Consider the following 25,169-nt stretch of genomic DNA (forward strand, 5'->3'; position numbering starts at 1 on the left):
GACTCAGATACCTGCGGGTCAAAAGCTATGTAGAAAGGTATGGGTTCAGGTTGCTCTATGTCATCGGGAGAAGAAAAGGCTTATCAGTGTTTCTGACAAAAAACGTTCCACCTGATAAAACCAACGTATGCAGGTATTGTGACTTGAAAACTCCACATGTGTCAGAGCTTCGGGTACAAAGACACTCAGGTGTCTAGTTGCAGCGCTGCTCTATTGTCTTGACTTGTGTTAAAGAAACATTAGCATTTATTGCACCACAATGCAAATGCTCCTTGGTTTTGCTGTTATGGGAAATAAAGCAGTTTCTAACTCACTGGTATAATGTTATGAGGTTTGAAGGTTGGTGCGCAGGTTAGCATTTTAAGGTGAAGTTCAGTCTGTCTCACCGGTCGGGGTCTGTGAAGCAGCTGAAATAGAAGAATGAATGTGTGGAAATCTCAGTTACATATTTTGAGGAATCTTCTTAATGTGATAAAGTAATTTATGTTTAAACATGTTTAAGGATTTTGAAATCCGTGACCTTTTTACCCCCCCCCCCCACACACACACAAACGGCTGCTTCATAAATCTGTCATCTAAACCCTTTAGCTTGTGTTTCCATGACCTCAAAGGCATCAGAGTTTTAACATTTCAATTTTCTCAGAAGTAAAAAAAAACACACCAGTTTGCAGTTTATTTGCTGCACAAATGGGCTTTCTCATTGTTTAGGTTATATATGCAAATAGGTTCTGTAATTCACTGCAGTTTACTGCAAAATATGCTTATAGTTTTCACTTAAGTGTTTCTGATGTTTTTAAGTCTCATTAAAGTTTTTTTTTCTACCATAGCATTTCCTTTGAGACAATTTTGAGGTTTTTGTCTTAAAATCTAACACCTGGCAGTCAGTTTAAAGTTTAAAATAGAGCAAAGCCTTTAATACATAAAATGTGATACATCCTAATGATCTGACAAATTATTTACCTACTCTACCAATCATAATCACAATCAGTCGGTCTACCAATCATAAGATATTAGATTAGATGTTAGATTGAATCTTTGGAGTAACTTAAATCACACTTTTTTTTTATTTTGTGGCAGTTTTAAAGAAACTGTGATTTAAGAGCATTTCTTAAAGGTTGATCAGCTCATTTTAGGTATTCATGGTCATTCCTGGATGTTGCAGGTAGACACACAAAGAAAACATTCCTTTCATTGTGATTGTCTGCTGACCCTATTAGCCATTCCACCCACAGATACAAGTAGATAAGAAGATGTGTAGAAATGTTTTGGGTCAAGCTTGCTGCCAGTAAACTATGGAGAAAAAGACTTTTCTACAAACAATTCAACTATAGAACAGTTACACGGTGATTTCCTGTCACCTGACAACACCAACCTGGTCAGGTATTGTTATGTGGAAACTCCATGCGTGTCACGGCTGTGGGTCTATTGTATACTGAGATATGCAGAAACCTGGGTGTGTAGAAATCAAGTGCTGCACCACCGCTGTATCGCCTCTTTGTGTTGTATCAACCAGTTGTCCTACCCACCCTGAAGTGCTGTTGTTCAAAGTTTCCTGCCTTTAGTCCACCATGAAAAGCGACCTTTGCAGCCATTAATATGATGAAGCTGTGTCTCTGCCACAACTATAGCAGCAGGGAGGCTTAGCTCTCTGTATGATTTGCCAGTGTCTACATGTAAAACACATGAGTACTTATAATCTAAGATAATCAGAAAGCATAATTAATCTTCGGTTAAAAGTTTTCTCTTTACAAAGTAAAATTTACTCTGCGGCGTGTTACGATTACAGTTTTATTCGATTTTTTTAATTTTGAGGAATTTGATTAAATAAATTGTCATCAGTCTAAAAACAGTGTTTATATCAGGGGCAGCAGAATAGAAAACGTCCACTAGATGGCAGGCGTTGATACTCAAGTAGTTGATATCGTTCTTGTTGCATTAAATTTGGATTGAGTGTGCCCAGTGGCGGTTCTTCCATGGATGCTACTGTGGGCAAGACCCTCTTTATATATATATATAAAAAAATTACATAACTTTCCGTTTTTTTATATTTTCATTTATTTACTTTTTATGTAATTGAAAGGTTTCGTCTGCGATAGGCTGGCGTCCTGGCCAAAGTGTACCCCTCCTCTCGCCCATTGACAGCTGGAGATATAGGCACCAGCAACCCCTCGCAACCCCAGCAGGGATAGACGTGTTAGAAAATGGATGGATGGATAATAGGTTTCCCAAACCCAAACTATGTTTAGCAGAATCTGTAATAAGATGGAAATCTTTTAATCAATTTCACCTGATGGATGTTTTCATACTTGTCTCAACATAATGTTGTCTTCTGCCAAAAAAAAATTAATTAAACAACATTTTTTGTATTATTAAACCTAAATTTTGCTATAACAAAATTTAATGCTAATCGGGAAACTTTAACCAGATACTGGCTTCAGCTTCTTCCACCCGTTGAAGGGTACAGGCATATTTTATTGCCAGATTTACACCACACGTCACATAGGGGCATTGCACTCTCTTTTAGCTGGCTGTAAATGCCAATAAGCCATAGAAACAACGTTTAGGGCGCAAAAGTCTTTTTTATTTTTGAGCACGTGTGCAATCCTGTGGTGTCCTGGGCAAAAGTTTCCTGGTTTACTCTACTGTAAAGTAAAATAATGGCCATTTACATTTACAGGTTTATCATTATTGGGTTTGGTTGTGGGCGATCAGATAAGTAATGATTTACACTGATGTGAAAAAAAAATGATTTCACATTTTTGTGAGGGATAATATCCGCATGTCCAACAGGACGTATCTATTTGCATCTAAGAGGTTGTAGTTGTTATCCACTTAAAAATTTCTAGCATGTTAACGAATGGAATAATCACAACATCCTGCTTGCTTTCAAATTTGATCTTATGATTTTGAAGGAAATTAACTGAATTAAAAGAATTAAAGCATTAATTTATCTGAATGCTCCACCCAATCTGTCACTTCTGTTTGTAAAGATGTCCACCACCCAACAAAAGCAACCTGATGAGCCATCATTATGTAAAAGTTAATCTATGTTGCAGCTGTAGATGCAGTGAAACTCATCTTTTCATGTTAACTCTATGACTGCACCAGTATTGTTTGGCAGAGTTTCATGTAGGCGGAAAGAAAATGAGTATCCATTTACAGGTCATTGCTATTGCTTAACAACAATCTCCGTTATCCTGTCGTCACAATAACAGAGGCTCCAGGTATAACCTGTAGTCATGTTAAGATGTTTCTGGCTTCCTGGTACTTTTTTCTATGCAACAATAAAAGTACGTCCTTGTGATGCAAATATCCTTTAAACCACAGCCTGGTGTTGATTTCTGTCAGCACACTGAGCTAGAGATAAACATTTCCCCCTATATTGGTGCATTTATCAGATTAATCGGATTACATTAATTCAATGATTTCCCACCTTTAGTCACTGTATTAATGATTTCTCTCAAAGGTTAATTATTCCTCTGTCCTGGAAATACTTGATTCAATTCAATTCAATTCAATTTTATTTATGTAGAGCCAATTCATTAAACATGTCATCTCAAGGCACTTTACAAAATTAAAATCAATCAGATTATACAGATTGAGTCAGATTATACAGATTGGTCAAAAATGTCCTATATAAGAAAACCACTTGATTGCATCAAAGTCCTGAGAAGCAGCATTCACTCCTGGAGAAGCGTAGAGCCACAGGGAGAGTCGTCTGCATTGTCCATGACTTTGCAGCAATCCCTCATACTAAGCAACCAGGAAGCGACAGTGGAAAGAAAAATTCCCCATTAACAGGAAGGAAAAACCTCCAACAGAACCGGGCTCAGTATGAACAGTCATCTGCCTCGACTGACTGGGGTTACAGAAGACAGAGCAGAGACACAACAAGAGAGACAAAAAAGCACAGAAGCACACATTGATCCAGTAATCTGTTCTACATTAGATGGTAACAGCAGGTGATCTGTCTTCCCTGGATGATGTCACAGTTAACAGAACGTCAGACCAGGTGTACCTGCAATGAAGAAAAAAGAGAGAGAACAAAAAGTTAAAAGCTGAAATGACATTCAGCTTTTGAATGTCATTTCAGTGTAAAGCAATGCAAACTGGAGAACAGTAGAACTCAGTAGAGTGAGAAAAATAGACCCTGATGTCCTCCAGCAGCCTAAGCCTATAGCAGCATAACTATAGAGGTAGCTCAGGGTAACATGAGCCACTCTAACTATAAGTTTTGTCAAAAAGGAAAGTTTTAAGATTAGTCTTAAAAGTAGACAGGGTGTCTGCATCACGGACCAAAACTGGGAGTTGGTTCCACAGGAGAGGAGCCTGATAACTAAAGGATCTGCCTCCCATTCTACTTTTAGAGACTCTAGGAACCACCAGCAGACCTGCAGTCTGAGAGCGAAGTGCTCTGTTAGGAACATACGGGGTAATCAGAGCTCTGATATATGATGGAACTTGATTATTAAAGGCTTTATACCTAAGAACGTTAATTATAAATTATATTCTTGATTTAACAGGAAGCCAATGAAGGGAAGCTAAAATTGGAGAAATATGATCCCTTTTGTTGATTTTCATCAGAACTCTTGCTGCAGCATTTTGGATCAGCTGAAGACTTTGAACTGCATTTTGTGGACTTCCTGATAGTAAAGAATTACAGTAGTCCTGTGTTGAAGTATTGCTGGACTAGTTTTTCAGCATCACCCCTGGACAGAATATTTTGACAATGTTCCGGAGGTGAAAAAAAGGAAACCCTAGAAAGCTGTTTTATATGGGATTTAAATGACGTGTCTTGATAAAAAAAAAAAAAACACCAACACTTTTTACTTTATTACCAGAAGCTATTTTAATACCATCCTGATTAAGTGATTGATTAAGAAGTTTATTTAAAAAAAAAACATTATGGTTCAAAAGATGACAACATCTGTCTTGTCAGAGTTTAAAATCAGGAAATGTAAAGTCATTCAGGTTTTGATGTAATCAAGACATGTCTATAGTTAAGTAATTGATTGTATTTGTCAGGATTTATGGATAAATATAGTGTCATCAGCATAACAGTATAAATTAATCCCATACTGTCTGATACTTTTGCCAATTGGAAGCATATATATATATATATATATATATATATATATATATATATATATATATATATATATATATATATATAGTAAACAGAATTGGTCTAAGGACTGAACCCTCTGGTACTCCACAAGTGACCCTAGTGACATGAACAAACTGGAATCTGTCAAACAGATAAGATATAAACCAGCCTAATGCTTTCCCCTTAATCCCTACAGTATGTTCAAGTCTTTCTTGGATAATTTTGCGATCAACTGTATCAAATGCAGCACTGAGATCTAACAGGACAAGTACAGACACAAGTCCATTATGTGAGGCCATGAGAATATCATTGGTGACCTTTGCCAGAGCTATGATGCTACGATGAGCTCGGAAGCCTGACTGAAACTGTTCAAATAGGGCATTACTTTGTAAGTGTTCACATACTTGATTAGCAACTCAAGAATTTTAGATAGGAAAAGAAGATTAGATATAGGTCTTAAGTAAAGGTTTAATAACAGCTACGTTAAAAGCCTGTGGTACATATCAGTTTACTAAGAATAGATTAATCATGTTTAGAATGGGGGCATTAATCAAAGGGAATACTTCCTTAAATAACTTGGTTGGGACTCAGAAAGCTCTACTGCGTCTAAACAATTCAAACACCAATCAGCTTTTAAAAAGTCCTCCAATGCTGCCTCACTTACTGAGGATGAGGTAATTGTGTTTGGTAGGATGCCAATGATTTTGTTTTAATAGAATACATTTTACTTATGAAGAATCCCATAAGGTCATTGCTGCTGAGAGCTGAGGGAATGGATGGATCATCAGAGATGAAAAATGTGCTGCTCTAACTTTGAAAAGGGTCTTTCTATACAACAATAGACTATTTTTCCAGATTGGGTAGGATTCCTCTAGATGTGTAGAGTGCCTTTTTCTCTCCGATTTCCTAAGATTCTTAATAGAACCTTGTTGTCCTCAAATGCAGCTCTTGGTCAGCTTTGAAGGAACCTGTCCTGTTAAAATGAACAGCATTTGTTGTTTCATTCTTGTCATGAAAGGTATAATTTTTTATGTCATTTCTGTTTAACATGAGTGTGAGCCATTATTATTAAGTTATCCATAACAATTCAGAACGTTATGTCTTTACAAAGAGCATATCTGAGCTGAGATGAACATTTTTATGTATCATAACCTCCCCGCCCCCCCAAAAAAACAAACAAACATACAAAATAACTCTGTAACGGGCCAAACTATCTTCCTTTTTGTCAATTGACCTCCTAATGAGTAATTTAACCTGAAATTGTGAGTTCATGTCCCTTATTCATGACTTTTCTTGGAAGTTGTAGCAAGAGACTGAAAGATGAACTCGCTTGACCCACTCCTCTTTTTTCTTTGTTCAGATGTCATCCAGGTTTTTATGTAATCAAGACATGTCTATAGTCTAAGTAATTGCTTGTGTTTGTCAGGATTTATGGATAAATATAGTGTCATCAGCATAACAGTGGAAATTAATCCCATACTGTCTGATAATTTTGCCAATTGGAAGCATATATATAGTAAAGAGAATTGGTCCAAGGACTGAACCCTGTGGTACTCCACAAGTGACCCTAGAGTTTGAAGAAGTTTGTTATTAACATGAACAAACTGGAATCTGTCAAACAGATAAGATTTAAACCAGCCTAATGCTTTCCCCTTTAATCCCTACAGTATGTTCAAGTCTTTCTAGGATAATTTTGTGATCAACTGTATCAAATGCAGCACTGTGATCTAACAGGACAAGTACAGACACAAGTCCATTATCTGAGGCCATGAGAATATCATTAGTGACCTTTGCCAGAGCTATGATGCTACGATGAGCTCGGAAGCCTGACTGAAACTCTTCAAATAGGGCATTACTTTGTAAGTGTTCACATACTTGATTAGCAACTTTCTCAAGAATTTTAGATCGGAAAAGAATATTAGATATAGGTATTAGATAAAGGATTAATAGCAGCTACTTTAAAAGCCTGTGGTACATATCAATTTACTAAGAATAGATTAATCATGTTTAAAATGGGGGCATTAATCAAAGGGAATACTTCCTTAAATAACTTGGTTGGGGTTGGTTTTAACATAAAAGTTGAAGGTTTAGATGAAGCTAAAGTTTTAGATAACTCAGAAAGCTCTACTGCGTCTAAACAATTCAAACACCGATCAGCTTATAAAAATTCCTCCATTGCTGCCTCACTTACTGAGGATAAGGTAATTGTGTTTGGTAGGATGCCAATGATTTTGTTTTAATAGAATACATTTTCCTTATGAAGAATCCCATAAGGTCATTACTGCTGAGAGCTGAGGGAATGGATGGATCATTAGAGAGGAAAAATGTGCTGCTCTAACTTTGTGAAGGGTCTTTCTATGCAACAATAGACTATTTTTCCAGATTGGGTAGGATTCCTCTAGATGTGTAGAGTGCCTTTTTCTCTCCGATTTCCTAAGATTCTTAATAGATCCTTGTTGTCCTCAAATGCAGCTCTTGGTCAGCTTTGAAGGAACCTGTCCTGTTAAAATGAACAGCATTTGTTGTTTCATTCTTGTCATGAAAGGTATAATTTTTTATGTCATTTCTGTTTAACATGAGTGTGAGCCATTATTATTAAGTTATCCATAACAATTCAGAACTTTATGTCTTTACAAAGAGCATATCTAAGCTGAGATGTAGAACATTTTTATGTATCATAACCCCCAACCCCCCGAAAAAACAAACAAACATACAAACTATCTTCCTTTTTGTCAATTGACTTCCTAATGAGTAATTAAACCTGAAATGGTGAGTTCATGTCCCTCATTTATGACTTTTCTTGGAAGTTGTAGCAAGACACTGAAAGGTCAAGACGCTTGACCCACTCCTCTTTTTCCATTGTTCAGATGTCAGTATTGAGTCCTGTTTCATCAACAGACCGGACGAAAAGAAACCTCATCAGATAATGCTATGTGGAAACTCTATGTCACACCTAGAGCAAAAAACTTGACAGGTAAATGTGATGTTGCGCCAGTTCTACATTGTCTTGGCTGTGTCAGAGAGACTATAGCCCCATTGTTATACATTAAGTGGGTCAAAGTGCAAGTCTTTCCTGGATTACTCTGCTGGAATGTGCAATAAAGCATATTCAGCTGCACAGGCTTGTCATCTGTGCATTTGCTTATACAGCTATTCTGTGGCAAAATCAAGAACGCTGCAGGTATATTTTATTTATCAAAGAACCAATGTCCAAAGGTGTGTCTCTGCAAAAATATCCATGATGAAACTTCCTGATGGTAAAACTACTGAAACTCAAACTCTGAAACTCCTACTCTGAAACTAAAACAAACAAAAGCAACCTCATCAACCACTGTTACGTGGAAATCTACATCATCATATATATTCATTCATATGTTCATATATGACTCAATACAATCTCCTGGGTTTCTTTGGGCAGGCGTAATAAACTAAATGTAGCTGCAATTTATAACAAGAAAACAATTTGGATATATTTTAGGCTATATTAATTTAATATAGCCAATTTATAGCAAACCAATTTTATTAATTTAATAAAATTGGCTTGAATTAAAGGGTTTGATCTGTTTTCCTGGAATAGGAGCTAAATAAATGAACTGAATTGAACTGAAATGGATCTGTTTACTCTATAGGTACACACCCTTTCTCTTGCAATGTGAGCATTTATTCAGCTCTATTGGTGTTTTTTCTCTCGACACATGTCGTATAATGCATCATTTCAGAATGTTGATATTTCCTTATTGCTATACTGATGCCAGAGGCCAGAGTCCTCTTTTAAAACTGCTGATTATCCTCCATCCCTGTTCACACAGTGCTGCCTTACTGATACTTTTGTATGCAAGGTTGTGCTCTGGTGGGAATGGAGCAAAACAGAGGTTTTTAGCATACAAGTAAAAAGCCATACATGGTGGAAAACCTCAAAATACCCTGAACACAGATGTATCTTGTGAGACATGGTGGCGGCAGCACCATGCTGTGGGAACGTTTTTCTTCACAACTAATGGAAATGGGAATGGTTCCGGAGACATGTATCTCTGGCTTGTGGTTGCTTTTGTTTTGTCTGATTTTTTCTCACGCCAACTGTTTAGTAACCGTGTACGCTCTCCATAAGTCTTTAGTCAGATGGATGGTACTTTTTAATTTATGCTTTTTGTCCTCTCTGTCTGTCTAAAGCTTAGTGTGTCGTTCTTTATTCAATAACACCAAAAGTTAATAATTTATTCCCACGTCTTTAGGTTTTCATTGACCCTTTCAGTTTTTATCAGAAAGCAAACCTAAACCACCCAAAAGCGGATTAGGTGTTTGTTCAGTAGTGGCGTTTGCAAGGCTAAACTTGGCAGGCGTAAGATTGAGAGGCTCGTCAACTGCAAAACTCATTAACATTAACCACTGGAATCAGGAAATTCCTTGTTTTCCCAACACCACACATGGAACCTTCTGTTTAGTCAGTCTTTTCTTTGTGTGACCTTGATAAATCCCAAGCTGCAACACCAGTCTGTTTTTAAATTGTAATTTAGAGTAAGTGATTTACTGCTTGACGGATCAATGTGAAACGTAATTGCAAATGTCAGGAAAAACCCTGGGTCTTTAATGTGTATGGGAAGGACCATCTGGGTTGCACTTCGTTGGTTTTGTTTTGACTCTTATCATCATGAAGGGGTCTCTAGAGAGCAATACCGTTAGTACTTTTTTACCAGAATGACATCAGAAAGGACACAGGGTGTACCGACCACTGCGACAATCTTTAAAGCAACACATTAGAAATGCAGCTTCTGCCTTCCAGTACAATTTCAAAAATGTGTATTATCTTTCCCAGCACCTACTGACACGGAAGAGTATTTGGTCACTGAAAAAAAAGGCCAGAAGATCTTTGAAAATAACTTTGAGAAAGTCAGAATTCTGGGAATAAATAAATAAAATCAGAATTCAGAGATTCATTCTGCCTTTCCCTCCTCCAGTGGCCCTAATAGTCTGAAAACACCGAAGATGTAGGAAGATCAGCTCATCAGCTCACCCATCAAACCACAGTCACCTTAGTGGGGCAACTGTGGCTTGATGGGTTGAGTAGTTGTCTGGCACTCAGAAGGTTGTGGGTTTGATTCCAGCTTCCCCTTGCCACATGTCAATGTACCCCTGGGCAAGGCACTTAACTCCAAGCTGCATCTCAGTGTATTGGGAGATAAACTAGTGGTTAGAGCAGCGTGCTTGCACTCAGAGAAGGATGCAAGTACCCGATTTTATCCCCAGCACCTGCACTCTGGGTCCCTGAGCAAGACCCAGAACGCCTCCTGGGCACTGCACATGGCAGCCCACTGCTCCCCAAGGGTGATGGGTTAAAAGCAGAGAACACATTTTCGTGTAATGTTTGTTTCAATGACAATAAAGGTTATATTACTATTGTATAGGACTGTGCTTTTTTGCTGCCCTCAACTCAGTCATGCTTTTTTTCAGTCAAAATTTCAAAGCATGTTGATGCATCTTATAGTGTTGTTATCTATAACTGGTATCATTCATGATCTTAATTCCCAGTTATATAGTTACTGGAATACTTATGTCCACAGTACTTTGTAGATAGTTGTAAAAAAACGTCCTTACCTCCTAAGTTCTCAACAAGTTGTGGTGTCAAGAAGGATCATGAGGGATGTTTTCTACATCCATTAAAGATACTCCTGAAATAAATATTTTCCCTCCATTTTTGAAAACATTTTGCACATACACGATTCTAATCAGTAGCTAATGCTGTGATATCTACATCAAATGGAAATACAATCATTAACTACACTAATCTTCAGACTCACACATCCCAAGCATGGCTAAATCAGTGCATGGTTAAATATCCTCCAACAACTACCGAAGTTGATGTTCTCTTTAACTCTGTATAAGCTTTCTTTCAGTCCTGAGACTTTCATCTGATGGGATAGTGTGGCATTACCTTAAACATGTCCGTTCATGTTCAAAAACCCTTCAGTATGTCTGGATTAAAACAACTCTGTAAAGGAGGCCAAAGTCAGTTATCAGAAACACTTGTTGGCAGTTGTTTCCAACAAGGTTGATACAACCACAGCAATAATTGGTTTAGACCAATTATTGGTCTAAACGAACAGACCTGTAAATCAACCCCCCTTTTTTATCAGCGTAGCATAACAATGAAAATACATACTATCATTGCTGCCACCATGGTGTTGTACAACAACACAACCTCTGTGTGTCTCCTTTAAAAGATTATGTCATTGCAGCAGGAAGAAACAAATCATATGAGCACTCATACTCGTCATCTTCCACTTATCTATGATTGGGCCGCATGTGCAGTCGACGTAGCAGAGACACTCAGACTTCCTTTGCTACAGACACCTTCTCCAGCTCCTCTCGGGGGAAAGCCCAAGATACTCCCAGGTCAGCTGAGAGAGATAGTCTCCAGCATGTCTGGGTCTCCTCCAGAGGGAGCTGTCCAGGGGACATTCAGGAACAAATGCCTGAGCAACCTCAGCTGACTCCTCTCGATATGGAGGGGCAGCTGGTCTACTCTAAGCCTCTTCTGGATGGCTGAGCTCCTCACCCTATGTCTAAGACTGTGCCTTGCCACCCTGTGGAGTATGCTCATTTAAGCTGTGTGTATCCGAATCTTGTTCTTTTGGTCGTGACCCAAATTTTATGACCGTAGGTGACGATAGGAACATAGACTGATCGGTCAATCAAGAGCTTCACCTTTCAGCTCAGCTCTCTCTTCACCACTCCTCCTCTATTATCCTCTCACTTGTGAATAAGACCCCAAGATACTTAAAAATGCAACTCACCCGGATGTAAAAGCATGAATCTGCCCCCAGACACATTTTGAAAAAATGCCACCAAGCTGGGCTGTTCAGCGAGACACGGCTAAGTGTGATTATGAGCAGAGGGGTAAAGTGGGGCTGGAGGCTACAGTCAGGACGAGGGAAAGTGACGTGTTGCAACACAAAGTGACAAGAGCAACATCTGGTAGTTTTGCCCCGGGTCTGTCTTTTGAGATGGATGATTTTTCACATCCCTCGTCACCGGAGCCTAATGGGTCTGAGCCTTATTAGTTTCACCCGCTGGTTCAAGGCGCTGACAGAACGGGTGCAGTTTCTGAGTGTTAAAATGATATTAGCAGCATCATTGCTAACATTGGCTAGTGTTTAAAGTGGTTTGAAATGCTATCAGTCAATGCCCTCAAATCTTGTGATTGCAACTTCTGAGTCTGACTCACTGCGGGGTGGGGGCATGCGTCTGACTGAGATGCTTTTATACCCGAACATGGGGCTATAGTGACGAAAGCATGCCGTTTGAACCATTAGGAAAATTTAGAGTTAATTTTAAGACAAATATTGCAGAACTAAACAAGTTCACATAAATAAGAAAAGTGCAGTAACATAACAGTAGCACCTTTAGGCACAATTTATACAGTTTATCTGCGAAAACTGTTGATTTTGGGCTGAGTTACACTTTAAACTCCTCCGCTTAAACTCGTCCCCTTCAGGCAGGAAGATGACAATATTTTTAACTTTCAAATTTACATTTTTTTGGGGAAAGTTATGAAATCCAATAGTTAAAAAAAATAATCTAGTTAGTTAGTCATATAGGACGCATGCTTTTGACAAACATAGTCCTTTGACTAAAAAGGAAAATTTGGGTTTTGGTGGCATTTGAGTAATCTGCAGCCATTTTTATTTATACTTGACATTTAGTTGACTAAATTTAGTCAGATAAAATACAAAGTCATATAGCAACACATTTTTAAGACACTCTCATATCTTTAGGAAATGTCATATCTTCATTCAGAGATACTCATCCTAAAATGGATTGGAATTAAATCAGTGCTAACGTAGATTAAGATGCATCGACTGTGCTTCAACTTGTCTGGCTTTTCCACATTCAATTCAATTCAATTCAATTCAATTTTATTTATATAGCGCCAAATCATGAAACATGTCATCTCAAGGCACTTTACAAAGTCAAGTTCAATCATATTATACAGATTGGGTCAGATTATACAGATTGGTCAAAAATGTCCTATATAAGGAAACCAGTTGATTGCATCAAAGTCCCGACAAGCAGCATTCACTCCTGGGGAACCGTAGAGCCACAGGAAGAGTCATCTGCATTGTACATGGCTTTGCTGCAATCCCTCATACTGAGCAAGCATGAAGCGACAGTGGGAAGAAAAACCACCCATTAACGGGAAAAAAAAAAAACCTCCGGCAGAACCGGGCTCAGTATGAACGGTCATCTGCCTCGACCGACTGGGGTTACAGAAGACAGAGCAGAGACACAACAAGACAGACAAAAAGCACAGAAGCACACATTGATCTAGTAATCTGTTCTACATTAGATGGTAGTAGCGGGTGAGCCGTCTTCTCTGGATGATGTCACAGTTAACAGAACGCCAGACCAGGTGTACCTACTATGAAGAGAAAAGAGAGAGAACAGAAAGTTAAAGCAGAAATGACAACACATAATGCATAATTGAAGAACAGTAGAACTCAATATAGTGAGAAAATTAGATCCTGATATACTCCAGTAACCTAAGCCTATAGCAGTAAAACTATAAAGGTAGCTGAGAGTAACATGAGTCACTAGTTATAATTTTTGTCAAAAAGAAAAGTTTTAAGCCTAGTCTTAAAAGTAGACAGGGTGTCTGCCTCACGGACCAAAACTGGGAGTTGGTTCCACAGGAGAGGAGCCTGATAGCTAAAGGATCTGCCTCCCATTCTACTTTTAGAGACTCTAGGAACCACCAGCAGACCTGCGGTCTGAGAGCGAAGTGCTCTGTTAGGAACATACGGGGTAATCAGAGCTCTGATATATAATGGAGTTTGATTATGAAGGGCTTTATACGTTAGAAGAAGAATTTTAAATTCTATTCTTGATTTAACAGGAAGCCAATGAAGGGAAGCTAAAATTGGAGAAATATGATCCCTCTTGTTGATTTTCATCAGAACTCTTGCTGCAGCATTTTGGATCAGCTGAAGGCTTTGAACTGCATTTTGTGGACTTCCTGGTAGTAAAGAATTACAATAGTCCAGCCTTGAAGTAACAAATGCATGGACCAGTTTTTCAGCATCACTCCTGGACAGAATGTTTCTAATTTTGGCGATATTCCGGAGGTGAAAAAAGGAAACTCTGGAAACCTGTTTAATATGGGATTTAAATGACATGTCTTGGTCAAAAATAACACCAAGATTTTTTACTTTATTACCAGAGGCCAGGTTAATGCCACCCAGATTAAGTGATTGGTTAAGAAGTTTATTTTTTGAGGACTCTGGCCCAAAGATTAAAACTTCGGTCTTGTCAGAATTTAGATGCAGGAAATTTAAAGTCATCCAGCTTTTGATGTCATCAAGACATGACTGCAGTCGAAGTAATTGATTGGATTCATCAGGATTTATGGATAAATATAGCTGAGTATCATCAGCATAACAGTGGAAATTAATCCCATGCTGTCTGATAATTTTGCCTATCGGAAGCATATATATAGTAAAGAGAATTGGTCCAAGGACTGAACCCTGTGGTACTCCACAGGTGACCCTAGAGTTTGAGGAAGATTTATTATTAACATGAACAAATTGGAATCTGTCTGACAGATAAGATTTAAACCAGCCTAATGCTTTCCCCTTAATCCCTACAGTATGTTCAAGTCTTTGTAGGAGAATATTGTGATCAACTGTATCAAACGCAGCACTGAGATCTAACAGGACAAGTATAGACACAAGTCCATTATCTGAGGCCATGAGAATATCATTAGTGACCTTCACCAGAGCTGTTTCAGTGCTATGATGAGCTCTGAAGCCTGACTGAAACTCCTCAAGTAGGTCATTACTTTGTAAATGTTCACAAAGTTGATTAGCAACTACTTTCTCAAGAATTTTACATAAGAAAAGAAGATTAGATATAGGTCGGTAATTTACTAACTCATCTTGATCAAGAGAAGGTTTCTTAAGTAAAGGTTTAATAACAGCTACTTTCAAAACCTGTGGTACATATCCATTTACTAAGGATAGATTAATCATGTCTAAAATAGTGCCACTGATCAAAGGGAATATGTCCTTAAACAACTTGGTTGGGATTGGGTCTAACATACAGGTAGAAGGTTTAGATGAATCTAAAATTTTAGATAGCTCAGAAAGCTCTACTGCTTCTAAACAGTTCAAACACTGCGCAGATTCTAAAGATTCCTCCAATGCTGCCTCACTTACTGAGGACGAGGTAATCATGTTTGGGAGGATGCCAATTATTTTATTTTTAATGGCATCAATTTTATTTATGAAGAATCCCATAAAATCATTACTACTGAGAGCTAAGGGAATGGATGGATCAACAGAGCTGTGGCTCTGGGTAAGTTTGGCAACTGTACTAAAGAGAAATCTAGGATTATTTTTATTCTCTTCAATTAATGATGAAAAATATGCTGCTCTAACTCTGCGGAGGGTCTTGTTATACAACAATAGTCTGTCCCTCCAGATTAGGTAGGATTCCTCTTGGTGTGTAGAGCGCCATTTTCTCTCCAATTTCCTAACATTGCGCTTCAAGGAACGCAGCTCTGAATTAAACCAAGGAGCCAGCTTCCTGTGAATAATCACCTTCTTTTTCAAGGGAGCTACATTGTCTAATGCAGAACGCAATGAGGAAGTCACATTGTTAGCAAAGGTATCGATTTAATATACACATAAACAAAATTAGATTTTTTTCTTTTATCTCCTTCCAACTTTTCCTTCCTTCGAATCCAAAAGGAATATTTCAATCATTTTCGTCATAGTTTTTTCCTTCTGCATGAGTATTGATTTATCTTTTGTTCAGAATCTATAACACTGCTAAAGTAGAGACCAACTTTGGTGACATTACATAGTCAAATGTCAAAAATATATCTATTTGATGGGTAAATTCACTTTGTGCTAAATTGTACACTTTAAGGAAACGGATTGAGATGAACATATTTTGAAAACATATTTTTTTTTCTTCAGAACCACTTGATCAATACTTTGAACATTTGTAAATGGTATTTCATCTAGTCGCTAAAAGAATGAGAAATTATCCCATCACTCATTGCACTAATATAATGATGCATCATTTAACAAAGAATAAAGCACTGAAGAAGACGGCATTCGATTATGTCTTGGTATGTCTGTGTGTTATGTGCAAACTGCATTCTGAATCTCATCAAAAATTTCATTATGGTAACGCACGATGACTAAAGATTCTTGATTGATTCATTTTTCACTGGAAAATTATGCATCTGAACAGGAATTTTAGGAATTCTGCAAGTTTATTAGAATGAAAACACAAACAAATATGCTACATTTATCTAATACAATATTGAAGGGGTTAAATTAAACAAGTCTTTCAGGAAACAACAGATTTAGCAACACAATATATACAATTATTAAATAAATGCACTGTATGACACGAATATTTAAACACCACCAGTTTAAAGCCAGTCCATTTCCCTCCATTTGTTTTATCACATTTCTTCATTCACATTATAGATTTCTTATAGACTAGATAGTTTCCCAGTGTAAATTAAAGAAATATAATCTGACGTACCAACAAGTATTATAATGTCTTTCCTCTCCGATAGAATAAACACTTAAATGTTTTCAGTATAAATATATAGTTCAGAATGCAACTGATCTCATTTTGCTAAATAGCTGAGTTCTGTTGTTTTGTAGTGTTTGCAAATCTTCATTGCAGCTGTGAGAGCAGGTCCTTGCAGTCCTCAAGTCTGTCCAGGTCGTCCACTGCCTCAATCAGCCGCTCGACCTTCGCTGATGGAAGCACCGCCTCGGCGTTGTTCCTGAACTTCTTCCTCAGACTCTGGTTGGTCAGAGGGTTGCGCCAGTGACCGTAGAAGGTATCACAACGTCCATTCACAGTGTCTCCTCCTACAAGCATCACCTGGACCTCTCCGTACATCAGGTTGAAGTTAGCAGGGTTGTCGTGGGGATGCTCCAGCCGAACGCGGCTCAGCAGAGCGTGCAGCTCAGGTCGACTCATGGCAGCTGGGGTGAAGGACTTCACGGTCACCTCGCCATCCAGGAGAGCGCTGCAGGCGTTAAACTGGAAGGAGTGGCGAGCCTCATGCTCGGATTCAGGGAAAGGCCTGTTGATGTATTTAGACAGGGGGACTCTGAGCAAAATGTCCTGGACTTGGTGTGGGGAGACCTTTCCAGGACCAGCTCCCACAAGAAGCTTGTGGACAGAAGCCGCAGCATCGGCCACCCAGTGCATCCCCAGATGGGCAGGGAAGCGCTTGAAGCCCATGTCCTGCTCCTCTAACAGGAATGCATGGCCGTCATGGGGGGAATCTAAAGGTTGTGGTACATAGTCTTCATAAAAAGCATTAAAGCCTGCCACTCCTGCAACTGCATCCAAGACCAGAGGACTGGCCTCTAGGCCTCTGGAGGCCAGCAGGGCAGCTTCAAGCCCCAGACGTGAGGCGTTGCCGATGTGAAGGGGTTTAGACTGAGTGGCAGCGTTAGCCATCGGCGCTCCGGCCAGGGAAGCAGCTATAGCCAAGGCATGACTGCACTGAGAGGGATCCAGAGACAAAAGGCGAGCACAGGCTGCTGCGCTTCCCATAGGACCAACCACAGTGGGAGGATGAAACCTGACAAAGGACAGAGAGAGAGAGGTACTTTAGTAAAGAACCATTCATGCTGGTGATAGAATAAATATGTTTTATCAGGTGTGTTAGAAGCAGCATTTTAACAGAAAGCAAACAGATCTCCAGCTAACATTGAAGTTTTTTTTGTTTGTTTGACTTTTTAGTAATTTCTCAGAAAAACAAGGGGAGGGTGTCACGTCACTTGAGTTTGCAAAACACTAGTTCTTTTTCCGACACTTGGCTCAGCGTGCTAGTCCTACAGAGCCACTGCTGTACATGAGATCAACACTCTGCTCCATTTAGAGCTCACTAACACTTAAACAGTGCTTATTGCACCTCAATGGCAATTTGTACACCGCAGCGCTGAGATCAGCACAATATCTACAACCTCATGTGGATCCAAGCAGAATAAGATACACATAACGAGCTCTGTGCTGAATGAGTTTTTTATCTTGGCCTAACTTGAATCCAACTCTGAGAACTGACCTTTTAGGAATGTTGCAGGCCTCGTTGGAGAATCTCATCAGGCGGCCCTGGATCTCGATGCCGACATTAAACGCCAGTAAGAAGTCCAGGCCGCTGGGTTTCCTGCTGGCTGGCATCATGTCACTGAGAGCTAACACAGCAGGAAGAACGGCTCCTGATGGATGAGTGGCTGGATGCCAGGTGTCATCAAAGTCCATGGAGTGAGTCTGGAAGCATTAAGACTTTAATCACCACATGCTGATAAATCAGAGTGAAACTAAAAGCAGTGTACAGCTCAGCTGACTCATGTTACCTGTTTACAGTCATACTAAAGGGCCTTTTTGTCTTCGCCAGGTGTTTAATATAGAAAATCACTTAAACTGTTTTAAGAAGAAACAAGCTCGATGCTCACCTGGCTTCTCTGGAAGGACATGTAGCCCTACTGACGGAAATTTTTAGGGCCAGCTGACTTGTTTTTATTTGTGTAAACTAAGCCTGTGGTTTGAGGGGCCAGACTGTAGGAACAGCTGAGGTAAAGCAGTTCCAGTACCTGAGAACAACACTTTTCCAGTTATTCACACTCACCGCCACTCCATTGACAAAAGCAGCCAGTGTTGGGGAAAGCCTGACGTCTCTTCGGCCGTACACAGAGCTGATGTAATCAGGAGCGTACATGTGCTGCAAGGTCATTGGACACAAAGGGAAGTGTATTACACGATCTGTGATTTAAATAACCAGTGAGTTATTGATAATCATTCCCCACACTGAGTCCCTCCTGAATCAGCGCTTCTAAATATATGGCTCACCAAGACTTGCAAGTTGTTCATAGACTTTGATTTACCTGACAGTGCTGCAAGGCCAGTTCAAACACGTCTGTTGTGCTTCCAATGAGACCGACCCCGATGCTGTCCAACACCATCCTTTTGCTGCGCTGGAGCACAACAGGAGACAAATGCTGGGGCTGGATTTCACTGACGAACCTCCCAAAGCTGGCAGTGACTGTGTCCTCAGGAGCCGGGTGCTTCAGGACTAGAGTAAGGGAGAGGATGGTAAGGTAAACAATTTTTTTTTTCTATTTTCTATTGGAAAATGAGAAAATCTGCAGAATCTCTTACCTTGCACTGCAGACTGGTGCACCCTTCTGGCAGCCTGAACCGGCCGAATGGTTTTCTGCAGGAAAAATGGAAATGCATTTGTGCTGAATTACTCATTAAACAGAAGGGGTTTAACATTTCAAGGCTGATACTGTAAGAGGACACCACTGCAGTTTATTTATTTGTCTCTGTGTGACTCAAAGAGGACTCCACTTGATCACTTTAATGAATATCAAATCCTTCCTTCTCCAAGAGCTGTAAGTGCTGTTACAGGTGTGGTTTACCAGCACAAATCTCAGCCCTTATCTAAAACTCCTGTTAACTCTTTCTGACTATTTACTCTCAATAAAGAGTCACAAACATTTTTTTGACTAAACAATTTGGGAGTTATGGCTGAAAAAGAGAAACATGTTCTTAAATTAAGTTTAACTGCTCTTTCCATAGGTTAATGACCATAATCAGAAACTTAAAAAGTATATTGTTGCTAACTCACAAATGTAGAAACAGCATCATTCTTACCTGTAGCACTGAGAGCATGGCTTTAACTTGTTTCTGTCACAAAAACTTTCTTCCTGTCCTTGCTTCCAGCAGATTTTCTCTGAAGGATGCTGCTGCTTCTCTGGTTGTAAACCAACCCACCTTATATAGTCACACAATGACCTGAAAAAACCGGACTGGGCAGGGCAGGTATGTATCTCTGACCACCTTGTTTGAATCAAAATGAAGTATTTCCACGGGAGTCATCGTTGCCCCATTGTGACAACAGACATCCTTAACAACCTCAAGGAGGAGGGAGGAAGTGTGAAGTATGATGTCACAGCTCCCAGCATGGTAATGATGTGGTGGAGCACATTAACTCCTCCTACACACTGCCATGGCTTTGTATAAAAACTTACATCCCTGCTGCATCACAATATCAACACTTGATCTCTCCGAGGGACATCGGCAGGTAAGGCGTCACTTACTTGCTTTTTTGCTACTTTTGGTATTTGGTATCCCTAAGCCTAGAATTATTCATACCATTGGTAGATTAACATTTAAAGTTATTTTCATTTGACCAAAAAGTTGGCCTCTGTTAGGAAATTAGACAGGTTTCTCTCAAATTTAATAAAGCAATATAAAAGAGTGTCAAATAAACAAAAACTTCTGTTTTTATTTATATTTTAATAAATCATGCCATGCTCTTTTATACCATTCTCTAACTCTTTGAGGTTGGAAGGTGTTCTTTCCATCACCCTACTGTTTAGCTCCTTCCACATATTTTCTAGCAGATTAAAGTCAAGGCTGTGGTTGGACTATTCCAAAACAATTTTAATTATTACCAGGGATTTGAATAATACTCCACAACATGAAATAATCTGATATCTAACACAGATTTAGTTGATTAAAGTGTAACAATCGTGATGCAATAAGAAAATTAAAGCAATCCCAGTTTTGGGGTTAGATGTCTTTGAAAAATATATTTTGCTCAAGAGTAAATAGCTGCTTTTTTAAGAGTGTCTTACTTGATGGCCATGCAGTGGTGGGTGCTGAAAAAAAATAGCTGCTATTCAGAGATCAGCACAGGAAATATGAATGCAGACTATTTTTTATTTTATCTTATGTGTCACACTACAACAATAGCTCTGCCCACTCATGACAGAGCAGGACCAGCGAGTCTTGTGTGATTTCACAGATAAGACAAGAAAGGCTTCAGGACAACAGGACACTTTATCTTTAAAGTATTCCTAGAAGACATAAAACGGAAGGTGTATACCTACCGTGTGCTTTGATTACTGAAACATTTAGATTTCATTTGAAGCATTATGTGCTCTGAATATGATAGGTTTTATAGTGCTCATTGTCTGATCTGTTGTGTATTTTGTTTAGAATTCAGATTCAGAACGAAACATGGCAGCATCAGATGGATTTCCTGCCAGTTTCTACGGGGAACCAGGAGTGTTAGGCATGTTGTCGAATGGGATCAGTGCATTCCTTGTACTTCTACAGAACTTCAGTCAAGCTCACAATGGCAAAGCTCCGGTTGGAGTAGAGAACATTCTTGCAGGTAAAATTAAACATAGAATAACAAAAGAAAACAGACTTAAAAGCTCCAGAAAGATATCTAACCCCTATTTTGCAACCTTTTTTCCAGGCGTACATCTCATCCTGATAGGTGGTGTATGCCAGTTGGTGGCTGGACTGCTCTCCTTCCGCAAATACGACCACTTGAGCGGTACTGCCTTCATTGGCTATGCTGCTCTTTGGGGTAGTTATGGTGCAACCAGAATCTACTATGGTGCCTTGTCTGAAAATCCAAATATGGCCTCAACAGTAGATCAGATCATGAACAATTCCTCCCACAATATGATGAGCAACGCATCTCATAATAATGCCACACAGTGCTATTTATGTCTCTCCATAGAAGAGTCAGCCATTGCTGGCCTGGTCCCCTACATCCTCCTATCTTTTATTCTGGCTTTTTGCTCTGCCACGGTCAACTACATCATGCCTTTTGTTTTTGGAGCCATCACGGGTACTTTGATCTTTGAGGCAGTGGCTTTAGCTGCAGACTCCTGGGCTCTGGTGGTGTCTGGGGTTCTGGAGTTGCTCATTTTGATGTTTGCCATCTATGGCTCAGCTGCTCTTCTCATCAAAGGTCTGACTCAGCGTCTAGCCTTGAAAGGTTTTGGGACCCCACTCTTTAATGTTCTCCTCCTAGGAACCCCCAACTCAGGAAAAGCTCAGAGTGGAGGCCAGGAGAAGAAGAAGAACACAAAATATGCAGAACCAATGGCTTTGGGCTTCTTCTGCGACTCCATCGCTCCGTTCATCTTTGCTTTCTATAGCTTTGGGTACATGAAATCCTTTGGTTTAGGGGTTGTATGGGTATCAATCATCTCAGTTGCCCAGCTATTCTCCAGCTACTACGCCCATCTGCGCCAAGATTGCTACCACACCACAAAGTTTGGGTTCCATGCCACATATTGGCTGATCCAAGCTTGGGATGAGTTTGTTGCGTCTGTTTTAATAGTGGAGGACAGTAAAGTTGTCTCTGGAAGGGAAGCAATGGTAGGAGACTGGTTCTTTGTGGCGGCAGCTTTGGTGCTCTGTGTGGGGAGCCTGAACATGGACGTCCTGGAGTTGATCCATAACTTGCTCTTTGTCTTGCTCACAGTCTCCACGGTCCCTCAGATCCCCCTGCAGGGTTATTACATCTTCTTTGGTGTAGCTTGTTCTCTCTTCACTGCAGTCTCTATCTATGGCACCTTCACCCGTCTCATCAACTCCATTGCAGAGAAATCTCTTATACCTGTTGGACCCCAGCCAGTGTCCTCTGAGAAGCTGACTAGGGCTTTGGGTTGTAGGTCCAAACAGGGAGATCAGGATGTGCTGCCACCAACTGATCAGACCTCAGATGCTCTGTTCTATCTCTCAAATGGGGTCGCAGCTCTGTCAGCTCTACATTCAAGACAGATGAGTGTGAACCCTTCCCTCCTGCACCTGACCATCCCCTGGGTCCTGATCTCTGGAGCTATCATCCAGGCCTATGTCAGCAGGTTGCAAGTGACAGGAGGAGGGCGCTTCGGCTCAGTCATCTCCTCCATCTATGTGGCTGTTTGGGCAACATGGACATGGTATAGATTTGCAGGTATGTCAAGGCCAATATATGAGCAGCATGGCAGCATTTGTTGCAGTTTACACAGGAATTTCATCTCAAGCCATTTTTCGCCAGGTAACCAGCTTCAGCTCTCAACCGAGGCAGATTATGGTTTTACTGCAGGAGCCATCGCCTTCCTGGTCATTAATGCTTTCCTTATGTTGATTGGTAAGTTTTATTAGTGCATTTTCAGCTGTAGATATTTGTGTTTTGAATATTGTAATAATTTTTGTTAACTGTTCACAGCTGCTTATAGAAACTTGGTTCTTCTGTTCCTAACAACGCTCATGGAGGTGGTTCTTGTCTGCTTCCTTCTCTCCACCTTACACAAGCTGCCATATGAGCTTGAAAGTAAGTTATCAAAAGCCACATACCATAAGATACATGGGTCTGGATGGATCTTTTCACCTTATTTCATGTACATTTTGACACTTTTTTTCCTTACAGTTGCCATGCTTGCACTGGTCTCCATCATATGCATATATGGCACTTTGGCTTCATTGATAAACTGCATCTTCTCACAAAGACTGTTGCCAATGGGGCCTGCACTCATCAAGGTAATCAAATCACTCCAGTGACAAAATGTGTAATCCTCTTAAAACCTTCAGCTACACATGAATTATTAAACATATCCCCTGCATTATCTTTTGTTTTAGGAAAAAATGAAATCAGAACTATCTGAGGAGCTGCCCTGTCCGGTGGCTAGCTCTCGCCTCACCAGCGGCCTCTTAAAGATCGCTGGGCTTCTGGATGAGGGAGGAGTGTGCGGTATTCCCACAGACACTGTGTACGCTCTGGCTGCCTCCTGCAAAAATCCCCAGGCGATAGAGAGAATCTACAGCATCAAGGTAAGAAATGTTTTAAGAATAAGTTGATATAAATTTTTCACCATGCTTATTTCAGATAAAAGCCATCATCATCTTGTGAAATATGATCTTCCTCCAGGACCGACCAGCAGAGAAGCCTATCTGCATTTGCATTTCTAGTGTGGAACAGCTGGTGGCAGCCAAGCCTCCCTTTAGCCCTCTGCTGTGGGAGTTCATGAGGAATGTTTATCCAGGAGGCATCAGCTGCATCGTCAGCAAAGGAGACTGGCTGTTTCAGCTAGGTGAACCGTGTGGAGTCATTTGCATGTCAATTGAAATCTGCCCTGTTTTAATGACAGAAGTTGATTAAAAAAAAAAATCAGTTAACCCTAATCTCAAATGTTAACTTCTCTTCTGCAGGAGTGGGAGCAGCTTACGACCGTGTTGGCACCAGGGACAGCATCATGATCCGTGTCCCTGACCACACGGTGACCTGCCACTTATGCGACTTCACTGGACCCCTCGCTATCACGTCAGCCAATCCCAGCGGAGAACCAGACAGCACCCACCACAGCATGGTCATCAAGTAAGACACTCTTAAAAGAACTTTAATAAGCATTTTTACCGCAACATGTTGATAAAACTGTTACATTCAATTCATATATGTTAATCCTCCCTTTTGTGCTGTTTTTTTGTTAATCACAGTCGATTAGGGCACAAGATCCAAGGGGTCCTCTGCGACGGGGACACAAATGAAGTCGTTGCTTCAACTGTTGTCAACTGTCTGAGGATTGATGAAGGTAAGTGTAAATAATCATGGTGACTCCTTCTCATGTTGGTTTTACCCTTCACACTCTAACTGAAGGCACTCTCACCTTTTGTTCAGGTATCATCTCCATTGTAAGAGAAGGCTGTGTCCCTGCGGTTAAAGTCCAACAGATCTTTGACAGGCTGAAAAACACAATGTTGTGAGTCTTGTTACAGAGAACTACCTCATGGCTTTGTGTGAGGATCAACACCACAAAAAACACACATTTAAAACCAAAGCTTTGTTTGTATAAGTGTTATTGAAATTGCAGATGCTGAAACACCAGAGCTACTTGTGCCTGAAAATGGAAAAAAAAAATGTTATGTTTATCTGAGAGAATATCAACATATATTTATGTAGTAACTGTAAATTTGTAGATATTTATTCATCTTTTTAAAATGTTCTTTCTGCACACCTTGTGGCTTTTTGGTTGCGGCAAAACAATGTTCTCGTCTGACTTATGTGTTAAAGTGCATTGTGCAATGTTGTATGGAGTTACTCTGTGTAAATAAAATATTTACTAAATCTTGTGTTCAACAAATCTGTTTAAATACTTGTTACGTGGTTTATATTGAATAGTTCAAGTTTTATAGTGTTCATTCAGGTACAAAGTACTACAAATGATGCAGAATAACA

General features: G+C 39.8%; 2 protein-coding genes across 2 annotated transcripts; one reads left to right on the forward strand and one right to left on the reverse strand.

Moving 5' to 3' along the window:
• Window positions 1-16,377: 16,377 nt before the first annotated feature.
• irg1l (immunoresponsive gene 1, like) lies at window positions 16,378-19,884 on the reverse strand. Its single transcript, XM_012868526.3, has 6 exons — window positions 19,799-19,884; window positions 19,301-19,355; window positions 19,027-19,214; window positions 18,771-18,863; window positions 18,207-18,412; window positions 16,378-17,723 (listed from the first exon to the last, which is right to left on the reverse strand). Exons 1-6 carry the CDS (start codon window positions 19,814-19,816, stop codon window positions 16,799-16,801), a joined length of 1,485 nt encoding a protein of 494 aa, XP_012723980.2. The 5' UTR covers window positions 19,817-19,884; the 3' UTR covers window positions 16,378-16,798.
• A 284-nt stretch (window positions 19,885-20,168) lies between these two features.
• Window positions 20,169-25,044, forward strand: si:ch211-153b23.3. Its single transcript, XM_012869720.3, has 11 exons — window positions 20,169-20,228; window positions 21,149-21,326; window positions 21,414-22,910; window positions 22,995-23,087; window positions 23,166-23,270; window positions 23,367-23,476; window positions 23,576-23,767; window positions 23,865-24,027; window positions 24,146-24,311; window positions 24,431-24,525; window positions 24,612-25,044. The coding sequence occupies exons 2-11, from the start codon at window positions 21,170-21,172 to the stop codon at window positions 24,695-24,697; spliced, it is 2,664 nt and encodes an 887-aa protein (XP_012725174.3). The 5' UTR covers window positions 20,169-20,228; window positions 21,149-21,169; the 3' UTR covers window positions 24,698-25,044.
• Window positions 25,045-25,169: the final 125 nt, after the last annotated feature.

The sequence above is a fragment of the Fundulus heteroclitus genome, chromosome 23 (assembly GCF_011125445.2).
Source record: "Fundulus heteroclitus isolate FHET01 chromosome 23, MU-UCD_Fhet_4.1, whole genome shotgun sequence".
Lineage (NCBI taxonomy): Eukaryota > Metazoa > Chordata > Actinopteri > Cyprinodontiformes > Fundulidae > Fundulus > Fundulus heteroclitus.